This window comes from Microtus oregoni, unplaced genomic scaffold, assembly GCF_018167655.1.
Source record: "Microtus oregoni isolate MIOR12 unplaced genomic scaffold, Mior012 000016F_ref0000370, whole genome shotgun sequence".
NCBI lineage: Eukaryota > Metazoa > Chordata > Mammalia > Rodentia > Cricetidae > Microtus > Microtus oregoni.
This window is the reverse complement of record NW_024543075.1, coordinates 9960630-9979076: the sequence shown is the minus strand read 5'-3', so window position 1 is coordinate 9979076 and position 18447 is coordinate 9960630. Positions and strand designations below refer to the sequence as shown.

Here is an 18447-nt window from a genome sequence, read left to right as displayed (position 1 = left end):
TCACACAGAGACCCAGCAGGCTCCTGTGCATGGGAAACAAAGCTGGTAGTGAGAAGAATTAGCCACACTCCAGTGAGGACGAGGGAAATGTCGAAAATGCCAAGTGCCAGGCAGCTGCTCACAGACTGCTCTCAGGCACCTAGGTCCCTGGAGTGGCCAAAGAATCTTGTCCCAGTTTTTAGCCCTTGGCAAAGGAGCCTGGAGCAAGTTACATTAGTTTGCTAAATGATTAAAGTGCCCTTAAGCAAGTCTTGCAGATGCACCAGGATGAGTCCTAGGCAGAGCTGGTCCAGGCAAGCAGGAGCTGACTTGAAAGGTGGCTTGTCCTTTGTTCTCCTGGCTTTCCTTAAGAATTTCTGCCTTGAACTTTACAGCACACCCCGGGGGTCCTCACAAGGTGCATTCATCTGTACTAGACTTGATTCCTTACAGGATTCCCTGTTGCCTGCTGTGCTGATAAGATCCAGGGCTCCTCGAGGCACCTGGCTGACCCCTCTCCCAAGCTCGGTGACAGGCACCCCAGGGCCCAAGGCTCTGGGCTGGTGGTTGTTATCCTTGTTAGGTTTCTGGTGGTGTCTTTGTTTATGCCTATTTATCAATGCCCCTCAGACTCCTGGGCCTGAACAGCCTAGGGCTCGGAGAGTGAAAGACACACATTCTTATTCCCAGGCGTGTTGGTTTGTTTTAGTTTAGGATTTTTTTTTTTTTAAAGCATGGAACTGAGTCACAGTGATGGTGGAGGAAGATGACTCCCACTGCTGCAGTTGCTAGAAAATGCCATTTCCTCTCCCTCTCCTGTTTTTCTTCTTTATTATTATAAAATATCTGTGCCATAAAAGTTGCCTCTCGCCCATTTCCAGGTGTGCAGTTCGGTGGCATTAATTACATCTGCAGTATTGTGCCACCAGCATTGCTGTTTAGTCCCCAAACGTTTTGTCTCCCTGAACAGAAATGCCTAACGCTCTGTTCCAGCCCTCCCACATCCGTGTGTATCTAGAAATCAGTGTGGGTGAGGATGCGACTCACCCTAGCAAGACCTGTGGGCTGCTCTCCTGCCTCTGCCTCCAGCCAGCCCATTTTCCATCCTCTAACATTATGGTACTTTAACCTTTCAGCTCAGAGATGAGGGGGGAACCACAGGAGCGGCCTGAGAGGAGAGGGACCAGAGCACTGGGATGTTGGTAAAGGGACCCTGTGGGGCAGCCAGGACCCTTCTTTCTTCTTTGTCATGTTTGATTCTTCACGCTCTTCCTCACTAGAGACTGCCCCCACACACCTCCCAGTGTTCGCAAGAGGATCGCATTTTCCTCGCTACTCCATCTGTCTCTAAATCCAGCACTTCCTATGCAGCTGCCTGGGCAGAGGTGGGGGGCACAGGGGAGTGAGGGGAAGGAGATTGGAGAGAAAGGTAGTGTGTGGCCTGCCTCGGGATTTTTATTATTTATTTGATGAATAGCAATGCATTTTGGATCCTCTGCACAGTTGTTTTGAAATATTGATGGATTGCAGAGTGGTTATATCAAGCTGATTAGCAGGCGAATTAACCCACATTCGTGCCCTGTTTTTGTGGCGAGGCATTTAACAGCCACTTTCTTCACAGTTTTTCGTGGCCCCTGCTGTACCTGGATCTCTTGACATCTACTCCTTCTATCTAACTCTCTATGTATTCCTTGGCCAGCATTTTCCCGTTCCACCCCCCTCACACCCATTGCCATGGTCTATTTATAGCAGGCAGACCGCCATGGGTCTTCTCTTAATGAGTAGGTGTGGCTGTGTTCTAATAAAACTTTATACGGCTGCTCTTCACAGGTGGGTTCTTAAGATAGCTACTTTCAGAATTTCAAAAGGAAGAGGAAGCCCTGATGAAGATTTAGAGAAGTTAGAACTCTAACAGTCTCTCTCTCTCTCTCTCTCTCTCTCTCTCTCTCTCTCTCTCTCAGTTTTTCAAGACAGGGTTTCTTCTTGTAATAGCGCTAGCTGTCCTAGAACTCACTCTGTAGGCCAGGCTGGCCTCGAACTCAATGAGATATACCAGTCTCTGCCTCGCAAGTGCTGGGATAATGTTAGAGATATAAAATGGTGCAGCCACCATGTAAGATAACACGGTGGCTTCTTGAAAGCATATGATGGCATCATCACTACAGTGGCCAGTGCCATTTCCAGCTGGGCACCCAAAGGCATTGAAATCAGATGCTTCTACCCCGAGCTTCTACCTTTACTAGCCGAAAGCTGAGACCGCTCGTGTCCAGTCCGTAACAAACACAGTGTGACTTTTACAATAAAGTATTATTCCGCTTTAAGAAGGGATGTGACACCCACACCCACAAAGGCAAATCATGAGGGTATTTTACCTGTGAAGCAAACAACTCACTGGAATATAAATTCTTTATGATTTCACTCGTATTTGGTACCGCGAGCTGTCAAATTCACAGATAGACAGTGGGAAGGCAGTTGCCAAAGAAAGGGAGATGGATACAGTAGGGAATCGCTGTTTAATGGCTGAGGCTTCACACCTGTACGATAAGCTATCTGCTAGGATAGCTTAGAGCGATGTTTTTGTGTTCAGCATTGCTGAAACACATGCCTTAAAAGTGCTAAGATGATCAAACGTATGTTGTTTATATTGTACTGTTTTTAAAAGAGTAAATACGTATACCCAGATTAATAATTAGTATTAATTATCAAGTTGACAGACGCCCGTATCCCTTGGGACTTGGACTTCTGGGCGTGCCTATGGGGGATTAACTTGTTATTCTTACTGCAATAATTGAGCTGGGAAGATCTGTCCACTGTGGGTAGCACCATGCCCTGGCTGCAGTCCTGGCCTTTAGGGAAAGCTGCAGCAGGCCTTTGTCACCCTCTGATTCCTGCCTGTGGGTGTGAGGGGATCAGCTACATCAGGCTCCTGCTGCCCCGACTTCCCCACCATGATGGGCTGCACCCTTGAACTGGAAACCAGAAGAACTTCTTTCTCCCTTGAGAGAACTATGCAGAAAATAATGAGATTGACGGCTGCCAGGGATGAGAGAAGGGAAATGGGGCAAGCAGATCACAGAATATCTGGGGGGCAGTGAACATGCTTTGTATGATACTGTAATAGGGGTATCAGCCATACACTTGTAAACGACAGAACACACAACACAAGGAGCCAGCAGGAATGGAAAGCATGAACTCTGGGTGATAACCGGCATTCAGAAGTCGATGGTGATTCATGGATTGTCCAAATGCGCCCCACTGAGTTGAGGAGATTACTGGAGGAAGCTGGACATGTTTAGGAGAGGGACTTCACAGAGTGCCTAGTAGCTCTGTACTTCCCAACCCATTTTTGCTGGGGACCTAAAATACCAAAAATATTGCAGGAGAGTTAAGGGCTGGAGGTGTCAGAACCAGCCATGGGCAGAGCGTAGTGATTTGGAAGCCTGGGGAGGGGCTCACGTTGTGCTGTCTGCTCAGGTTTCTGTTGGACGCTATCCTTATAGGGTTGTGAAAGGAAAGCAGGTATAGGAATTGACTTGGGTTCTGGCCACCCTGTTTGGGTTCCTAAGGGAAGCAGTGTGAGGTTGCTGGAGCGCTACCCAAGACGGGAACTACCTCTTTCAGGAACGTGATCTTCTGCCTCCCTTGGCCTTGATTTGTGTGTAAAGCACTAGATAATTTATACCTCATATCTCCTTAACACACTAAACAACTTGATTCGTATGCGGGCACCTGGAACAGCAGAGCTGCAGTCAGGAGTTGACGAACCACGCGATTCTGGCAGGATGCAGCCACCTGGTGTAGACCCTTCAACTGAAATAATGCTGTGACTGGGAGTATGTTTCAGTGGAAGGTGCAGTTGTTCCCCACAAAGTGACTTGTTTTGATGCCAGAAGTGTTTAAATGCACTCATATTGAACTGTGCGATCTAATTATGTAAGTTAAAGTGAGTTTCAGGAAGAAATTAGGAAAACCCTCAGCCTCACAATTCTGGAACTGGCTTTGCATTTCCCAGAGGCTTTGCACCATTTCCATATTTTTTCCTCTTTAGTGAGGAGGCACCTCCACTTGAGTTTTAGTACCAGCCGACACGGAGTGACAGAGACGATGGAGATGTATGGAGCCCTGACACCATAGTCACTTTAGAACCAGTCCTTGCACTTGCTAAGTCCTTGCACTGGCTTTTGATGGCTTTCCAATTGTTAAGTTCCTTTCTCGATTGAATTTGGCTGTGCTATTTTAGGGCCCCATACATCACCTGCCTTATCCCAGCAGACAGGATCTCTGGATGATCTCTTACCAAAGCAAGCATCCCCTGACCCAACCATTCTTGTGCAAAGTAATGATAGGCACTAAGGCAGAGGCCAGAGCATTGGGAAGCTCTACAAACTTCATGTTTTTGAGAGGTTTGGAACTCAACGAACACCTCTGGCAGTTGTATCCACCAAGACATTCACACATTGAAATAATTGTGAGCACACTTTCTTTTATTAAATGCAACTTAAGATTTTGTAGTGTGCTCTATTAGTCAAGGTTCTCTTTAAGAACAGAACCAATGGAATGAATATAGATTACAAAAGGGATTTGTTAGATTGGCTTAAATGATATGACTAGGTAATTCAATATTAGCTATCTACCTACTGGAGATGGTGAGAAGCCTGTAGCTACTCAATCTACAGGCTAGATGCCTGAGTAGTCCCAATCTGGTGCTGAAGGCCCAGAAAATTCCTGGAGAGCTGCTAGTCTTTACTCCATCTTAGAAGGCTTGAGAAGCTGGGCTCCCAAGTCAGCAAAGGATATCAACAGCACCGTTTTGTCCTAGGATCACTTTGTAGATGGGCTGCCTCTGGAAGGTGCCACCCACTTGGGGGTGGGTCTTCCCCCTCAGTTAACCCTTCCTAGAAATTTTTTCACAGACCAGCCCGAAGTGAGTCTCAGCAGGTTCCAAAGCTAACCAAGTTGAAGACTAAGCTTCATCATCCATCATGGCATGGATGGAGATGACCGTGTTTGATGACTGTGGAACGTGTAATGATGTCTCTTCTTCACATCCAGTCTCCAAATCTCTGTAGCTTGAAAGTCCCACAGAGCTGGTGGTAACTCAGCTCAGTGTTCTCATGAACTACTCAGAGACTTGGAGTGCCTCTGGTTGATGTAACATTTCTTTCTTTACTTAATTTTAATTGGCAGTTGCTTCATGTATTCACAAAATGTAGAGTGTTCTGGTGACATGTGTACATCTTGCAGTGTGGTTAAATCATCCTCATTAATATATCTGTCACCTTACATACTCCTTGTGTCTTTCTGACGTTGAGCTACTTGGGGCATAGCTAAATGTTTATATGCAGAGGCAACCAGTGACTGACAGATATAGATACAATGAGATTAAGACTTCAAGTGCACAAATGTGTAAATGTGTCAACTACAATTAAACTTCGTTGAGACTGACAGAGTAGAATTGAACGTTGTTTCTACTAGAAAGTCACCAGCAGTGACTGCCTCAGGTGGAAGAGGTTGTCAGAGAAGCCTCCTGTGTTGTTTGGTTAGTTGAATTATATGGGCTTGGGGATTGATTCTCATTTTTATTGGCAGTTAAAAAACACAGTTGTAACGTGAGATAGGGAGGTACCTCGATCAGTACATCCCTTCTGTTGTAAGTGTGAGGACCTGCAATATGGATCCCCAAAACCCATGTAAGAAGAGCTGTGTTGTGTCCATGCATGTAATCTCAGTAGTAGACACAAGCAGTTATCTAGAAGCTCCCAGGCCAGCTAGCCTGGCTTACATGGTACCAACCAATGAGAGCCCCTGTCTTAAACAAAAGGTCAAAAGCACTTGAGGACAGACACCCTACTTTGTCCTCTGACTTCTACACACATGCTATGTATGTGCACACCCACAGGCGCACACAATGTGTACAGATTCTGTTGTAACAGCTTTGAGCATGGTAGCCTGAATTCCTGAACACACGACTAGATTACCAAGAACCTGAAGATTCCTTTCTTTCCACTGGGTTTTTGGAAGTAAAACTTGCAGGCTCTCAACCTGATGACATTTTTTAATCTTTTTAGGATGACATGATTTGCCTCTGATTCTCTCTGTGTATGATTTTATCTTCTAAAGTTTTAGATTATAAATAAATCCTTTCATAGATTAAAAATGGTTGGAAAAAGCTCTGCTTAAATGCAAGCTTACCGTTTTCTCAAACATTTGAACCATTTGGGAGAGTACCCATGAATGCGTTTGATCGTTTATACCATTAGCTAGGTGTTTAGCAGTTACCACCTCTATCCCAGGCTCTGAACAAGACAGAGCTTGGTCTGTTTGCTTAATGATTGATAGTTTCCCCCTACTGAGCCTGTAGCTCTTCTGCATGAATAGAACCTGCCTGTTCTAGTACTTTCTTTCCTTCCTCCCTGCAAATATCTTGCTCATATATTTGCATCATACCTGGCCACTACTGTTGTATCCTGGAGCAAGCTGAAGGATGAGGGATCTTGTTTGGGTTGGTGAGATTTTTTTTTTAAGATTTATTTATTATGTGTACAGTGTTCTGTCTGCACATATCCCTGCTCACCAGAAGAAGATGCAAGATCTCGTTATAGATGGTTGTGAGCCACCATGTGGTTGCTGGGAATTGAACTCAGGACCTCTGGAAGAGCAGCCAGTGCTCTTAACCACTGAGCCATCTCTCCAGTCCCTGGTGGGATTTTCTAACCTTCACCTTAAAGATATCTCTGCTGTACTTACAAACATATGGTTCCTTGGAACAGAGCCTTTCAGATTATACATGCTGGCAGAGAAGCCTTGGAAGTTCTTGATGTAGAAAAGGCAAGATCCTTTCCATCAAGAAACAAGCCAGAGATAAAGAGAGTAATGGAATAAGCTCTGGAGACCAAGAGGCAAAAAAGGGAGTGATGCCCAGCTACAGCTGCCAAGCCTCATCAGAACCGGGTAACAAAATCCTGAACATTTTTGAACCCTGCCATAGAAAGTTAACTTAGAAAGCAGAGGCTCCAGATATAGAGAGAAAATGCCAAATACTTGAGCCTCTAATATGAATCAGTTTGGTCTTCTAGGCCACCTTACCTATTCATTTGCCATCAACCCTCCTCCATCTACCCATTTATTCATTCACCCACCCACCCACTCACTAACTACTTACCCACTCCTCATCTGCTCACCTACTCATCTACCCACCTACCTGTCTGTTTTTCTCTCCACCCCACACTCATCCACGTATCCATCCATACAATCACTTTTCTATCCCTTACCATTTACCATTCACCCACTCCTCCTGCACCCACCTACCCATTCATCCATTTACCCACTGGCCCACCAACTCGTCCATCATCCACCTTTCTATTCATCTACCCACCTGTTCAGCTAATCCTTGTAAGCAGACACCAGTGTTTGAGTCCCTACCTTTTGACAGAGAGGAGAATATTTCTTTTTCTGCTTCTTCTGAGTCCACTCCTACAGTGTAGAGCAGAGAGAGAATTACCAGAGTGTAAATGCAAGCCCCTCTGTCTACCCATCTGTCCGTCTTCCCTATGGTCACTTTCTCTCAAAACCAACTGAGATATTACTGGGTTGGGCAAACTTGGAGGGAAGTCTCTATTCTATCCAGTCTAACATGGTATCATGAATCCATGTAGTTGAATGACTGGGAATCCTCTTCACACCCTTCTATGACCAAAAGCAAGTGCTGTGCAAAAGCTTCTAATATTATTTTCTGCATTCATGCTCCCTAGTTTGAGATTTATTAGAAACAACATAGGATTACAGTGTCTAATAGGTCATTTTTCCAAAAATAGTCATTGTTTATGTTTTCCTTTTGCCTAGTTAGTTAATTGGTTTATTTCAAGAAGACTTGGGGCATAGCGGCTTTTCCATGCCATCGCTGTGAACTGTTGGGTACTATTTACACACGTCCCTGATGGGTCTGTGGAAGTCGCACTGCCCTGATGCACTGAGCCCATGTTCCATTTTTTCTTGTTGACAACATCGATTATAGTGTTCATTTGATCATTCCCCTAGTTTTCTTCATGCAATTTGTATTCTGTATTATTTGGAGTTTGGTCCTAACTTTTTAAAAAATTTATAGGAAATCTAAATTATGGAATCTATCTTCCAGCACTGCTCTTTCTCAGCTGACAGTTCATTTAAAAAAAGAAAAAGAAAAGAAAAGAAAGAAAAAAAGTCTTTGTTTAACCTTCATATTGTTTCAGCCTGATTTCTTTTTCTTTAAAGGGGAGGGGCATTTTGAGAAATATGTTTATTTAACTAGCTGAAACTGTTCCAGAGCTTAATTAGAAGCAGCATATTGCAACTGTTTGGGTGTTATCTAGAGGCAGAATAATTACCCTGTAATAATAATCCATGTTGTGCTAAAGCCATCATTATTGTCATCCCCGGCTGGGGACAGCAACTTCCAGCTCTTAAGAGTAGTAGGGTACTCTGGGGAATGTCCACAAAAGCTGAAGGAAACAAAATAGAAAAAAAAGTTATTGTGGCTATATAAGCCTGGAGCTCTTGGACTTGATGCAAGCCCATTCCTGTGAGAACAGGAAATTTTGTTCCGTTGAGGTTTGAGTCGGGGTCTGTGGGTTCTATTACTATAGCATGTGGCCCCTATCTGAACACCGAGGCCAAGACTCAGGTATCTAAGGAGATCATCTTCTTTAACCCGTGCTGTACTCCTGAGGGCTGAGCCTGGCATGACAGGTACCAGCTCAAGACTAGAGACCCGAGACTAGAGAGAGGCTAGCCAGCATTGCTATGCTTCTTACATACGCAAGGCATGACCTTAGTTCCGTGCTCCGTGTAGTAATCTGTCAGGGTGTCTCAACACCCTGCATTCAGCTTTAATGTAATAACTAAGTCAGTTACAGAGTTCATCACCAAGAACTGTATCTCAAACGTAACTGGTTTTTCCTAGATTTGCAATATCCTGGCCAATGGATGCTGCTGTCTAGTCTGGGCTCTTGGTTAATGGACAAGTCAGTGATCCCCATTACAAGACACTTAAGAATCCTCATTCTTCCGATCTGGTTATGTCTTCATGTCTCCAGGGAAGAACATAGATAACTGTGTTTCTTCAGTGACTGAGATAGCAAGCTCCACCACAGGCCATGCGGCACATCAGTGTGGGTCCTCCATCCTGCTGTTTGGTTTTCTGATGGAAAGATGCCTGCAGCTCCTGACAGGACTGCATTCAAGAGAGGGGGAAAGTGCAAAAGAGTGACAGGAAGTGCTATGGAAAGGACACTGCCCCTGGAGGACCGTCCTTTGCTTCCTCCGCCTTCCTCCTAAGACCACTAGCCTTCAGTGAACTGTGGTGGTAGGTCCTAAGGAGCTTCTGCAAGCATGCTTAGGTAAAGAGATAGTGCTGTCAGAGAATGGGGATTTCAAGTAACCCAGATTTCCCTCACATTGTAGCTGCTTCCTGCTGTCTAAATGAGGAGAAGTAATTAAGTTTATTATCTGTGACCTAATACTAATTCCTCTCGCATCCTTGCTTTGTGCAGAGAGAGAATGCCATTTATAAAGAAGTAGCTGGACTAAGCTTTTCTGTTGTCAGCGCTCTCAAGGGTTATAAAACAAGTCTACCTAGTGAACAAGCTGGGGAAAGACAGTCCTCCAGAGTCCTCCCTGACAGCCCAAATTGCACACTTTATCATAGAAAAGTAGACATCAAGGTGTTGAGAAATGGGCTAGAAATTGGACATAGTTGGAGCTGGGGAGATGGCTCTGTGGGTCCGGCCCTTGCTGGAAAAGTATTTACACCTGGGTTCAAATCTCCCTCACCTATGTAAAAAGCTAGGTATGACCGTGCACGCCGGTTATCCCAGCAGTAGTGGGCAGAGGATCCCTGGGGCTTGCCGGCCACCATCCTAGCCTTGGGTTCAAAGACTTATTCCCTGTCTGAGGGTACTAAGGCAGAGAGATATCCAGGATATCTGATGCCCTCACCTGGCCTCCCTGTGTCCACAGCATAAATGCCAGTTATAAATATCAGCGAATCAAAGAAGCACATGCCTCTGAAATTCTTGCCAAGTCACTTTCTTATCTACTAAAGCCTTTTAAATTTTCTTTTATTAAGAAAACAATGATTGAAATTAGATAAAGGTCAGATAGTACTGATAATGGCTATACCTCCAAGTACAGTAGTAACATTGTATCAAACCACACTAACCCTAATAACTTGCACGTTAAGAATGCTTTCAAACCCAAGGCTAACTAAGGGATTTGATTACGAAACAGTAAGACATTGTAACTTCAGGGAAGAGTTTTTATTTACATCTTTTCTTCCTTTTTTGAAAAGTGGGGTATTTTCGTGATACGTTCCTTTCAGAGGCTGCTATTTTGGTCTGTTTCTTTCATTCTCCATGTGCTAATTTGCTGGATTAACTTGGAGAACATCTGCGTATGGTTCTGAGAGTTTTTCACTGGCAAAACCTCCCAACTTCACACAGGACTTAGAGACTTCACATTCTCGACAGTCTGGAATCCTAGCTAATTGAAATGCCAAACCTACAAAGGTGCCAATGCCTAAGTGTGTAATTATACCATTTTCTCTTGATCTTTCAGAGTCTTCCTGCGAGCAATTAATCAGTATGCAGATATGCTGAACAAGAAATTTCTGGATCAAGCCAACTTTGAGCTGCAGGTAAAAGGAGGCTGACAGCACCTTTGTGGGGGAACCGTGTTAAAACAAACGGCTAGTCAGCCCCAGTCATTTCTATCGCTAATCCCTGGATCCTAATCGGCCTCTCATCGGAGGTGTGGAAACAGAACCTGAGGAGTGAAAATTATGCTTCTGTTGTATTTGCTCCATTTAGCAAGTTAGGAAATCGAGTTGTTTCCAAGAGAAAGTACTGAATCGGAGTGGCAAGGAGGGACTCTCCTGGCAGGAGGCAGGCAGGCGACCGAGGGCCGCTATGCCTGGCTGCCAGCCTCATCGCAGATCGTCCTAAGACAGGATGAAGGGTTCAATGGAGGAGAATTGGGTGTGCTTCACTGAACTAATTGCTTCTGAAACTCTCTCCCCCTCATTCTCTCCTGGCTTTGCGCCACCTATAGTGTCCATAGTGAGTCCTCCTGTTTTATAAATACCTCTTCTGTATATGCCCTGCCTAAGTGGGTGTGGAGGGGTGCGGGGGGGGGGCAGGACCCCTGCGGCCCTGTGCATGCCAGCTAGGCCTTCTACCAACTGAGCCACATTGCCAGCCCTAGCAATGTTACTTTAATTTTTTTTCCTTTTTCCTTTTTATTGTTTTTCTCTGCTTGATGCTTGTTTTCGTATGTCATAAACAAAGATTCACATGCGGTAAATGAGTTGTTAGGAAATATTTTCTCTTCTCTTTGCAACTCTCGTCCCCTCTCTGCAGGAGTAACTTGTAACTAACCGCTCGGCACTCTTCCTGACACCCGACGCACGGATGCGTGCCGATGCATGATTTCATCTTGCCTTTAACATGTGTCGGTTCATGCCGAGTGGTTTATAGTCTCGTCGTACTCCACAGCATGAATGTGCCTGCATTTACTCAGCTGCCCCCACAAAATGGCTTCTGCTTCCCACTGTCCTGAGCCAAGCTTCCATGAGCTTCCATGGATGTCAGTGCATGCCCTCCCTAGAAGTGGCTGGTTGATGGCAAGACAGGATGAGCATTTAAGCTTGACGGACAGTGTCACACTGCCCTCCGAAAAACGTTTTAGCTTTAACACCCTCACCAGCTGTATGTGTGTATGTTTATAAAACTTTTATTAATCTCCTTCTCTGAGAATTCCATCCATGTATGTAATCCATTCTTATTGCTCTCTCCAACCCCATCTCCCTCCAACCACTGCCAACCTCCCTTCCACGTTACAAGTGTCTCTCACGTTTCTGTCTTTGTGTTTGGTCTTCTGACCCACTGAACTAACAGGCCAGCCTCAGTAGCCTCTTTTGAAGGAAGCAACCCACCTTTGTAGTCTTTCTTTAGAGTTTTGGATTCTTGTTTTTTGAATTTTTCTGATCGCTACATTTTTATGGCCAGTTAAACTGAGCATATTCATCAGCTGTGGGGATTTTGCTGTGAACTCTCTGACCATTTCTTTGTTTGTGTTGACTGGTAGTGTTTCTTAACAAATTGGGACTCTTTATATATCCTATTCATGGTTTTAAGTTTATTACATAAAATATTTAACTTTTCTGTCGTCAAACCTGACATTTCTCTTGTGATTATGTGGTCTTAGGTTTAGTGTAGTAAATCCATAGTTGCCTTAGTGTTGTGGATTGAGTTAGCTGCAATATTATTAATATTAGCAATTACCCACAGAGTTTTGCTTAATGGATTGATTTCTTTTTCCTTTTCAGTTATTTAATTGCCCAGGACATCTGTAGCTAGTGTTAGGATCAAGGTCTGTCTTTACTCTCCGCACTTGTAGTTCGTGATTAGGTTGCTGGAGCTATTGGACATGCTGCCATTATCGAATTGCAAACCTGCACTCATGTGGATTCTGTTTTCTGTGTTGTTCACACAGAGGCTTCGCTAATTATTTCAGCTCTATAGCTAGACAGCGGAGTCTGCATCTCCCAGTTGATTTTCTGTTAAGAATTGTCCTATTGCCCGCCCCCCACAAATTTGCCACGCGGTGGTGGTGCACGCCTTTAATCCTGGCACTCAGAAAGCAGAGGCAGGAGGATCACTGTAAGTTTGAGGCCATCCTGGTCTACAGAGCTAGTTCCAGGGCAGTGCCGAGGCTACACAAAGAATCCCTGTCTCAATAATAAAAATAGTAACAGTAGTAGTAGTAAATAAATAAAATTGACCTGGCTCCTTTCGTGCAGCTCTTGCGCTTGTCAGTAGAGCTTCCGGAAAGTCAAGTTGATGGGATGTCAAGTGGAATTGCTAGACTTGGGAACTTAGAAAAATTGCAGCATTTGGGGGGCATTTTCTGCAGTCTGTCTTTCTCCCATCCTGTACTGGTCTTCTGGTTCTAACTATTAAACTCTGAGCATTCTGAGGTTCAGGACATCTGCTCATCCTACTGTAGCTGAGAGCATCCTGAGATGGGTGACCAATGCATCCTGGGTTAGTTCTGTGGTGGTCAGCGGCACTGTAGGCAGGCCATTTCCCAGGAAAAGCGAGGTAAAGGGGGGCCACACACATTCTCAAATCCTGGGGATGCGCTTGAGTTCCTACCTTTCACAGGCCATTAAACTCAGAGCTGGTAATAAGAACGTCTCATCTTTATGTGACTCTTTGTAGCTATCGATTGCATTTGAATATTATCCCTGGTTTGTAAATGAGAAAAACTGGCATCTACAATGTCTTCCAAAGATCATCCTTCAAATCGTATATAGTCCATAAATCCTTGAAATGGAGGTTTGATCTTTTTACGTGTTTTCCCTAATTATCTGGTGTATGCATAATTTTGGTATAATAAAAAGTCGTAAATCTTGCAAGTGTATACTGTTCTTCAGAGAGGGGCAACATCACATGCTAACAGAGCTAAAACCATGCAGTACTCAATGCGAGCTCAGCACCGCCTTATCAGTGTCCACTGCCCCTACAGGTCATCCTGCCTGTGCCTTCCAGGAAGCCTGCTCAGGTAGATACTACTAACAACCTTGTGTTATTGGTGAAGAAACTGAGGCTCAGGCAGACATTACAGGAGTTTCCCTGGTGAAGTGACCTTCACACTTAGTCACCACACCTGAGGGCTGGCTTGCAGTGATATATGTTCTTTAGCATTTCAGGATGACAGTTGCCCAGAGCCTCTCTGAGATCCATTGTTAAGCTATTCCACAACTTAGCGTCTCTGCATCTCCTGTGTTTTGGTTTTCAGCTGTGGAACAACTATTTTCACCTGGCTGTGGCTTTCCTCACTCAAGAGTCCCTGCAGCTGGAGAATTTTTCAAGCGCTAAGAGAGCCAAAATCTTCAACAAGTAAGTCGTTCCCCCAGCTCTGCTCCTGCGGGCAGGAGCCTCCTGCTTATTACCCTAATTTCCATGTCTCCTCTAAGCCAACTGGGTACAAATTGAGACGTAATCACAGTGTAATGAAAGGGTGGCTTCAAATCACAGATCCAGTGTTGCCTTTGTAACCCATGAATCAAGATCTAAAAATTGCAGGATTCATCCCGGTAGGTTCAAAGTCAGTGTGATTGGAGATGGCTCGTGCCACACAGCATTTGAGTTTCTGGAGATAATGACTTTTGCCGAGCACTCTTCTGATGTCATTACACATGTGATTTACTCTATTGCCTAGTTTTCCAATTGCTTCTACAATAGAGGGCTCTCTTAAAAGCCATCAGTGCTGCTAGGCCTGCCCAGCCTGCTGGTGCAGAACTGTCCGGGGTTTCCTTCCCGACACAAAAGTCACTTGTCTTCCTCTGTTTTGGGTGGGCTAGATTAGCCTTTGTGTCATTGAAGAAGCTGCATGCAGGTCAAGATCCTTGGGCAGCTCTGTGTTGCCGGAGGGCATCCTGAATGATCCTGTTCCTATGTCCAAAAAGAACACCATGGGCTGAGGAGATGGCTCGGTGGGTTAGATGCTTGCTGCTCAAGTATAAGTATCTGAGTTCAAATCCCCGGAATACCTGTAAAGTCAGACACAGTGGTGCACATTTGTAATTTCAGAGTTCATATGGTGGGATGAGAGACAGAAAGGAGGAGGCAATCCCTTGAAGTTTTCAAGCTTACATAGCAGCCAACAAGAAACCTTTTCTCAAAGCATATGGAAGGGGAGGTCTGATACCTCTCATCTCTGCTTACATTCACTCACATGGTCTCTCTCTCTCTCTCTCTCTCTCTCTCTGACACACACACACACACACACACACACACACACATGGTCTCTCTCTCTCTCTCACACACACACACATACACACACACACAAACACGCGATTTACAGAGAAAGGAAAACACTGGTTGCTTCCCACAATTGTGGCATCCTGAGGTTTTAGCTCCTCTTCTGCCTCTTTTTCTGCCTCAGTCCCACTAATGTCATCCTGTTCCAGATTTCACTCAATGGGGACTCCCCAGAAGACTCTGAAATGGTGCCCATATTTCTGGGTCATCCTATGTATAATGCCTTTGCAATATTCTGACTATTCCTCCGCCCTGCATGGTCCCTCTGAGATGCTGAGGTTAGAGGATGCCAAAGGAGTCTTGGAATGGGAAGAGAGAGTGCTCTGCTTCTCATCGTCAACAAGTTTCTGCCTTCCTTCCTGGGAAATGGAAAGCACATGATCCCTGGAGTGTGAGACATTTTTCTCTACTTCTTACTCTTAGAGACGGATGCTGTCTTTGTTAGGGTTTCTGCTGCTGTGAAGAGGCACCATGACCACAGCAAATCTTATAGAGGAAAACTTTTCACTGGGGCTGCCTTACAATCTCAGAGGTTCAGTCCATTATCATCATGGTGGGACATGGCAGCATGAAGGCAGATATGGTGCTGGAGAAGGAGCTGAGAGTCCTACATCTTGATCCATAGGCAACAGAAAGAGACTGATGTCCCACTGGGCATAGCTTGAGCATATGAGACCTCAAAGCCCACCCCCACAGTGACTTCCTCTATCAAGGCCATACCTACTCCAACAAGGCCACACATCCTAATAGTGTCACTTTCTATGGGGACCATTTTTTTTTAAATATTTATTTATTTATTATGTATACAATATTCTGTCTGCGTGTATTCCTACAGGCCAGAAGAGGGCACCAGACCTCATTACAGATGGTTGTGAGCCACCATGTGGTTGCTGGGAATTGAACTCAGGACCTTTGGAAGAGCAGGCAATGTTCTTAACCGCTGAGCCATCTCTCCAGCCCCCTATGGGGACCATTTTCATTCAAACCACCACAGATGCCTACTGGGGAAGAGATGCTTTTAAATACGATGCTGCTTCTGGAGGCTTTGATGCTGAGCACTTTGGAGATCCAGGGTAGTAGCTCTATGCTAGGCTGTCCTCATGCTGCTATATTAACAGTCCGAACTTGAGCAGCAAAAACGATTGCTTTAGCAGGACCCTGGTCTCCAGACAAAGTCTTTGCTCTATGGAGTCAAAGGCCATGGAGCCAAAGAAAATTAAATACAACCCTCTGGTGTCTCCCTTTCCGTGGCCCACAGGGACTCTGAGTCAGGTTTTTCTGTCTCTCTTAGACATGCTATGAAGAGACTCTGGGGCTGTGCTTCTGTGTGTTCTCAAGGGTTTCTCAGGGAGAAAGCCTGATTTTCTTTGTAAACTCCATGAGATATTTGGGCCTCAGTAGGACACAGACTACATGTGGCAGTAACTGCCCATCAAGGGCACAGTGTGCTCCTGTCTGTGATAAACCCAACATGACTGACATGAAGCTGAAGAGACATGAAATCAGCTTCATAGAGGGTGCCACTCATGTTAATGGCCTTAGTCACCTGATAGTACGTTTTCAAGCATCATATAAATAGTACACAGCTTTAGAAGTATCTCAGAACGTCCTGCCCAAACTCATTTAATTTACTGGGTGCATTGAGCCCCTAGATATCATCCCTTTAGCTTCTTTAGCAGAACAATATTAGGCCTCTTCTGTGCTCAGGCAAGTATGGTCCTGATGCAGGGGAAGGAGGGAAAGTGGATCCCAAGGGGAAGACATTCATTGTCTAGTGGAAAGCGAAGCCAAAGCAGTGAATGGAGTCAGAACAGCATAAGGTTGTCACCAGGACCTTGAAAGCTGGAGGCTGGCCTGCAGAGCACAGCCTAGAAAGCAGAAGCTACCAGACAGTGTGGACTTCAGACCCGGGTTAGATGAAAACTGACAGGTCTGCCTGCTTGACTGACATTGCGCCCCAGAGGACATGGCCCAATCTTCTAGCAGAGAGGCACTGACTTGGAAGTGCTGGGGGCTGGCTCCTCGGAGGGAAGAGATATGAAGTTAACCCCAGTGGTCTGAGGTAGTAGCTGATCTTAGGTACTTATGTTTAATTATGTCTAGGGGAAAGCCTTGGATCTGAGGTAGATTCATGCCCTCCAATTCATGCCCTCTGGACTGTCCACGTGTGACCTATCAGCTTCTCTCGGGCACATGTGAGTGGGCAACCTCTGTCTTCTTTTTTTCCCTGCCTGGTCTGCCTCACCATGGCTCAGAAAAGTAGAAGATTCTGGAATCAGAAGACCTACTTATCATGCCCTACGTACCTGGGTATAAGACACACAAAAAAGAAAAGCAAACCACACCATACTCAGAACTGTAGTGATATTTTGTGTTTTAATAAATAAAGCTTTCCTGAAGATCAGAGAAGCAGTGCAGCCAGCCATTAGAGAGACCTTTTACCTCTATGGAATCCTCAGACTGAAGGAGTGATCCTGTCTCTACTAATCCTCAGACTGCATCTGAGCTCCTGTCTCCTCCTCCCTTATATTCTTCCCTCCACCCAGCCATATCACTCGTGTCTCCTCCTCCCTAGCACTGGGATTAATGGTGTGTGATCCCAAATGCTGGGATCACCTTTGTGTGAGTTCTGTCTCTCTTTTAAATTTGATCAGTTTTGTGTAACCCAGGGTGGCCTTGAACTACCAGAGATCCTTCTGCCTCTGTCTCCCAACTCCTAGGATTAAAAGTGTGTGCCACCGCTGCCTGACCTCTAGTGGCTTAGCTCTGCACTGTAATCTTCAGGCAAGCTTTATTTGTTAAAACACAAACAAAACATCACCACGCAAAACTGAGTATATCAACCACCAAATAAGAGGAAGACTTGCTTATAAACCTCAAAATAAAAAAAAAAACATCAAGGAATCAAAGTCCATAATAAGAAAATGCTGCTAGTCCAAACCTTAACACAGCCTTGGTGCTGGTGGCTCCCAGGGACAGACATCAGGAGAATGCTGCTTTGGACTCTCATCCACCCTCCCCAAGCTTTTTGCATTATTGGGGTTCAGGACACATAAATGCAATGCAGAAGAGTTAACTAAATTCACAGTCATTTGACAACATCAGTATGTCACATGACAAGGGAACTCCATTCTCAGGACCCAACTTTGTTCTGAATTCGTGAAGTGCTGTTGCATGTTTTTGTTTTGTTGTTTGTTTGTTTGTTTGAGACAGGGGTCTTTCTATGAAGCCCTGGCTGTCCTGAAATTAACTATGTACATCAGGCTAATCTCAAAGACACAGGAATCCTCCCTCCTGCCTCTGCTTCAGGAGTGCTGGTGTTAAAGGTGGATGTCATTCAGCACAATGCTTTTGCAAGTGTTTGCAAGAAATTCCCTCTCACAATGGCATCACAACCGGGGGTGGGGGGGCATTGGACAAGCCTAACTCTTTTACTTACCCATATTTTTCCTTGTGAAATCTTTAACCTCCTAAGACTTGTTTTGCAGCTGAACCAAAACATCACAAAAACAAAACTGTCCCATTTCATCAGGCACTGGCTTCTGAGGTGCCAAACTAGAAATTAGATTTTGAGGGAAACTAAGAATTAAATGTGATGCGACAAGTCCCG

At 45.0% G+C, this 18447-nt stretch overlaps 1 protein-coding gene across 2 annotated transcripts in view; it reads left to right on the top strand.

Moving 5' to 3' along the window:
* The window catches only part of Dock1 (dedicator of cytokinesis 1), a 485241-nt gene that overhangs the window by 379910 nt on the left and 86884 nt on the right, over positions 1 to 18447 (top strand). For both annotated transcript variants that reach the window (XM_041666110.1, XM_041666109.1), the window contains exons 30-31: positions 10570 to 10648; positions 13813 to 13913. In XM_041666110.1, coding sequence (XP_041522044.1) covers positions 10570 to 10648; positions 13813 to 13913 — 180 coding nt within the window. The remainder of the gene's footprint in view (positions 1 to 10569; positions 10649 to 13812; positions 13914 to 18447) is intronic.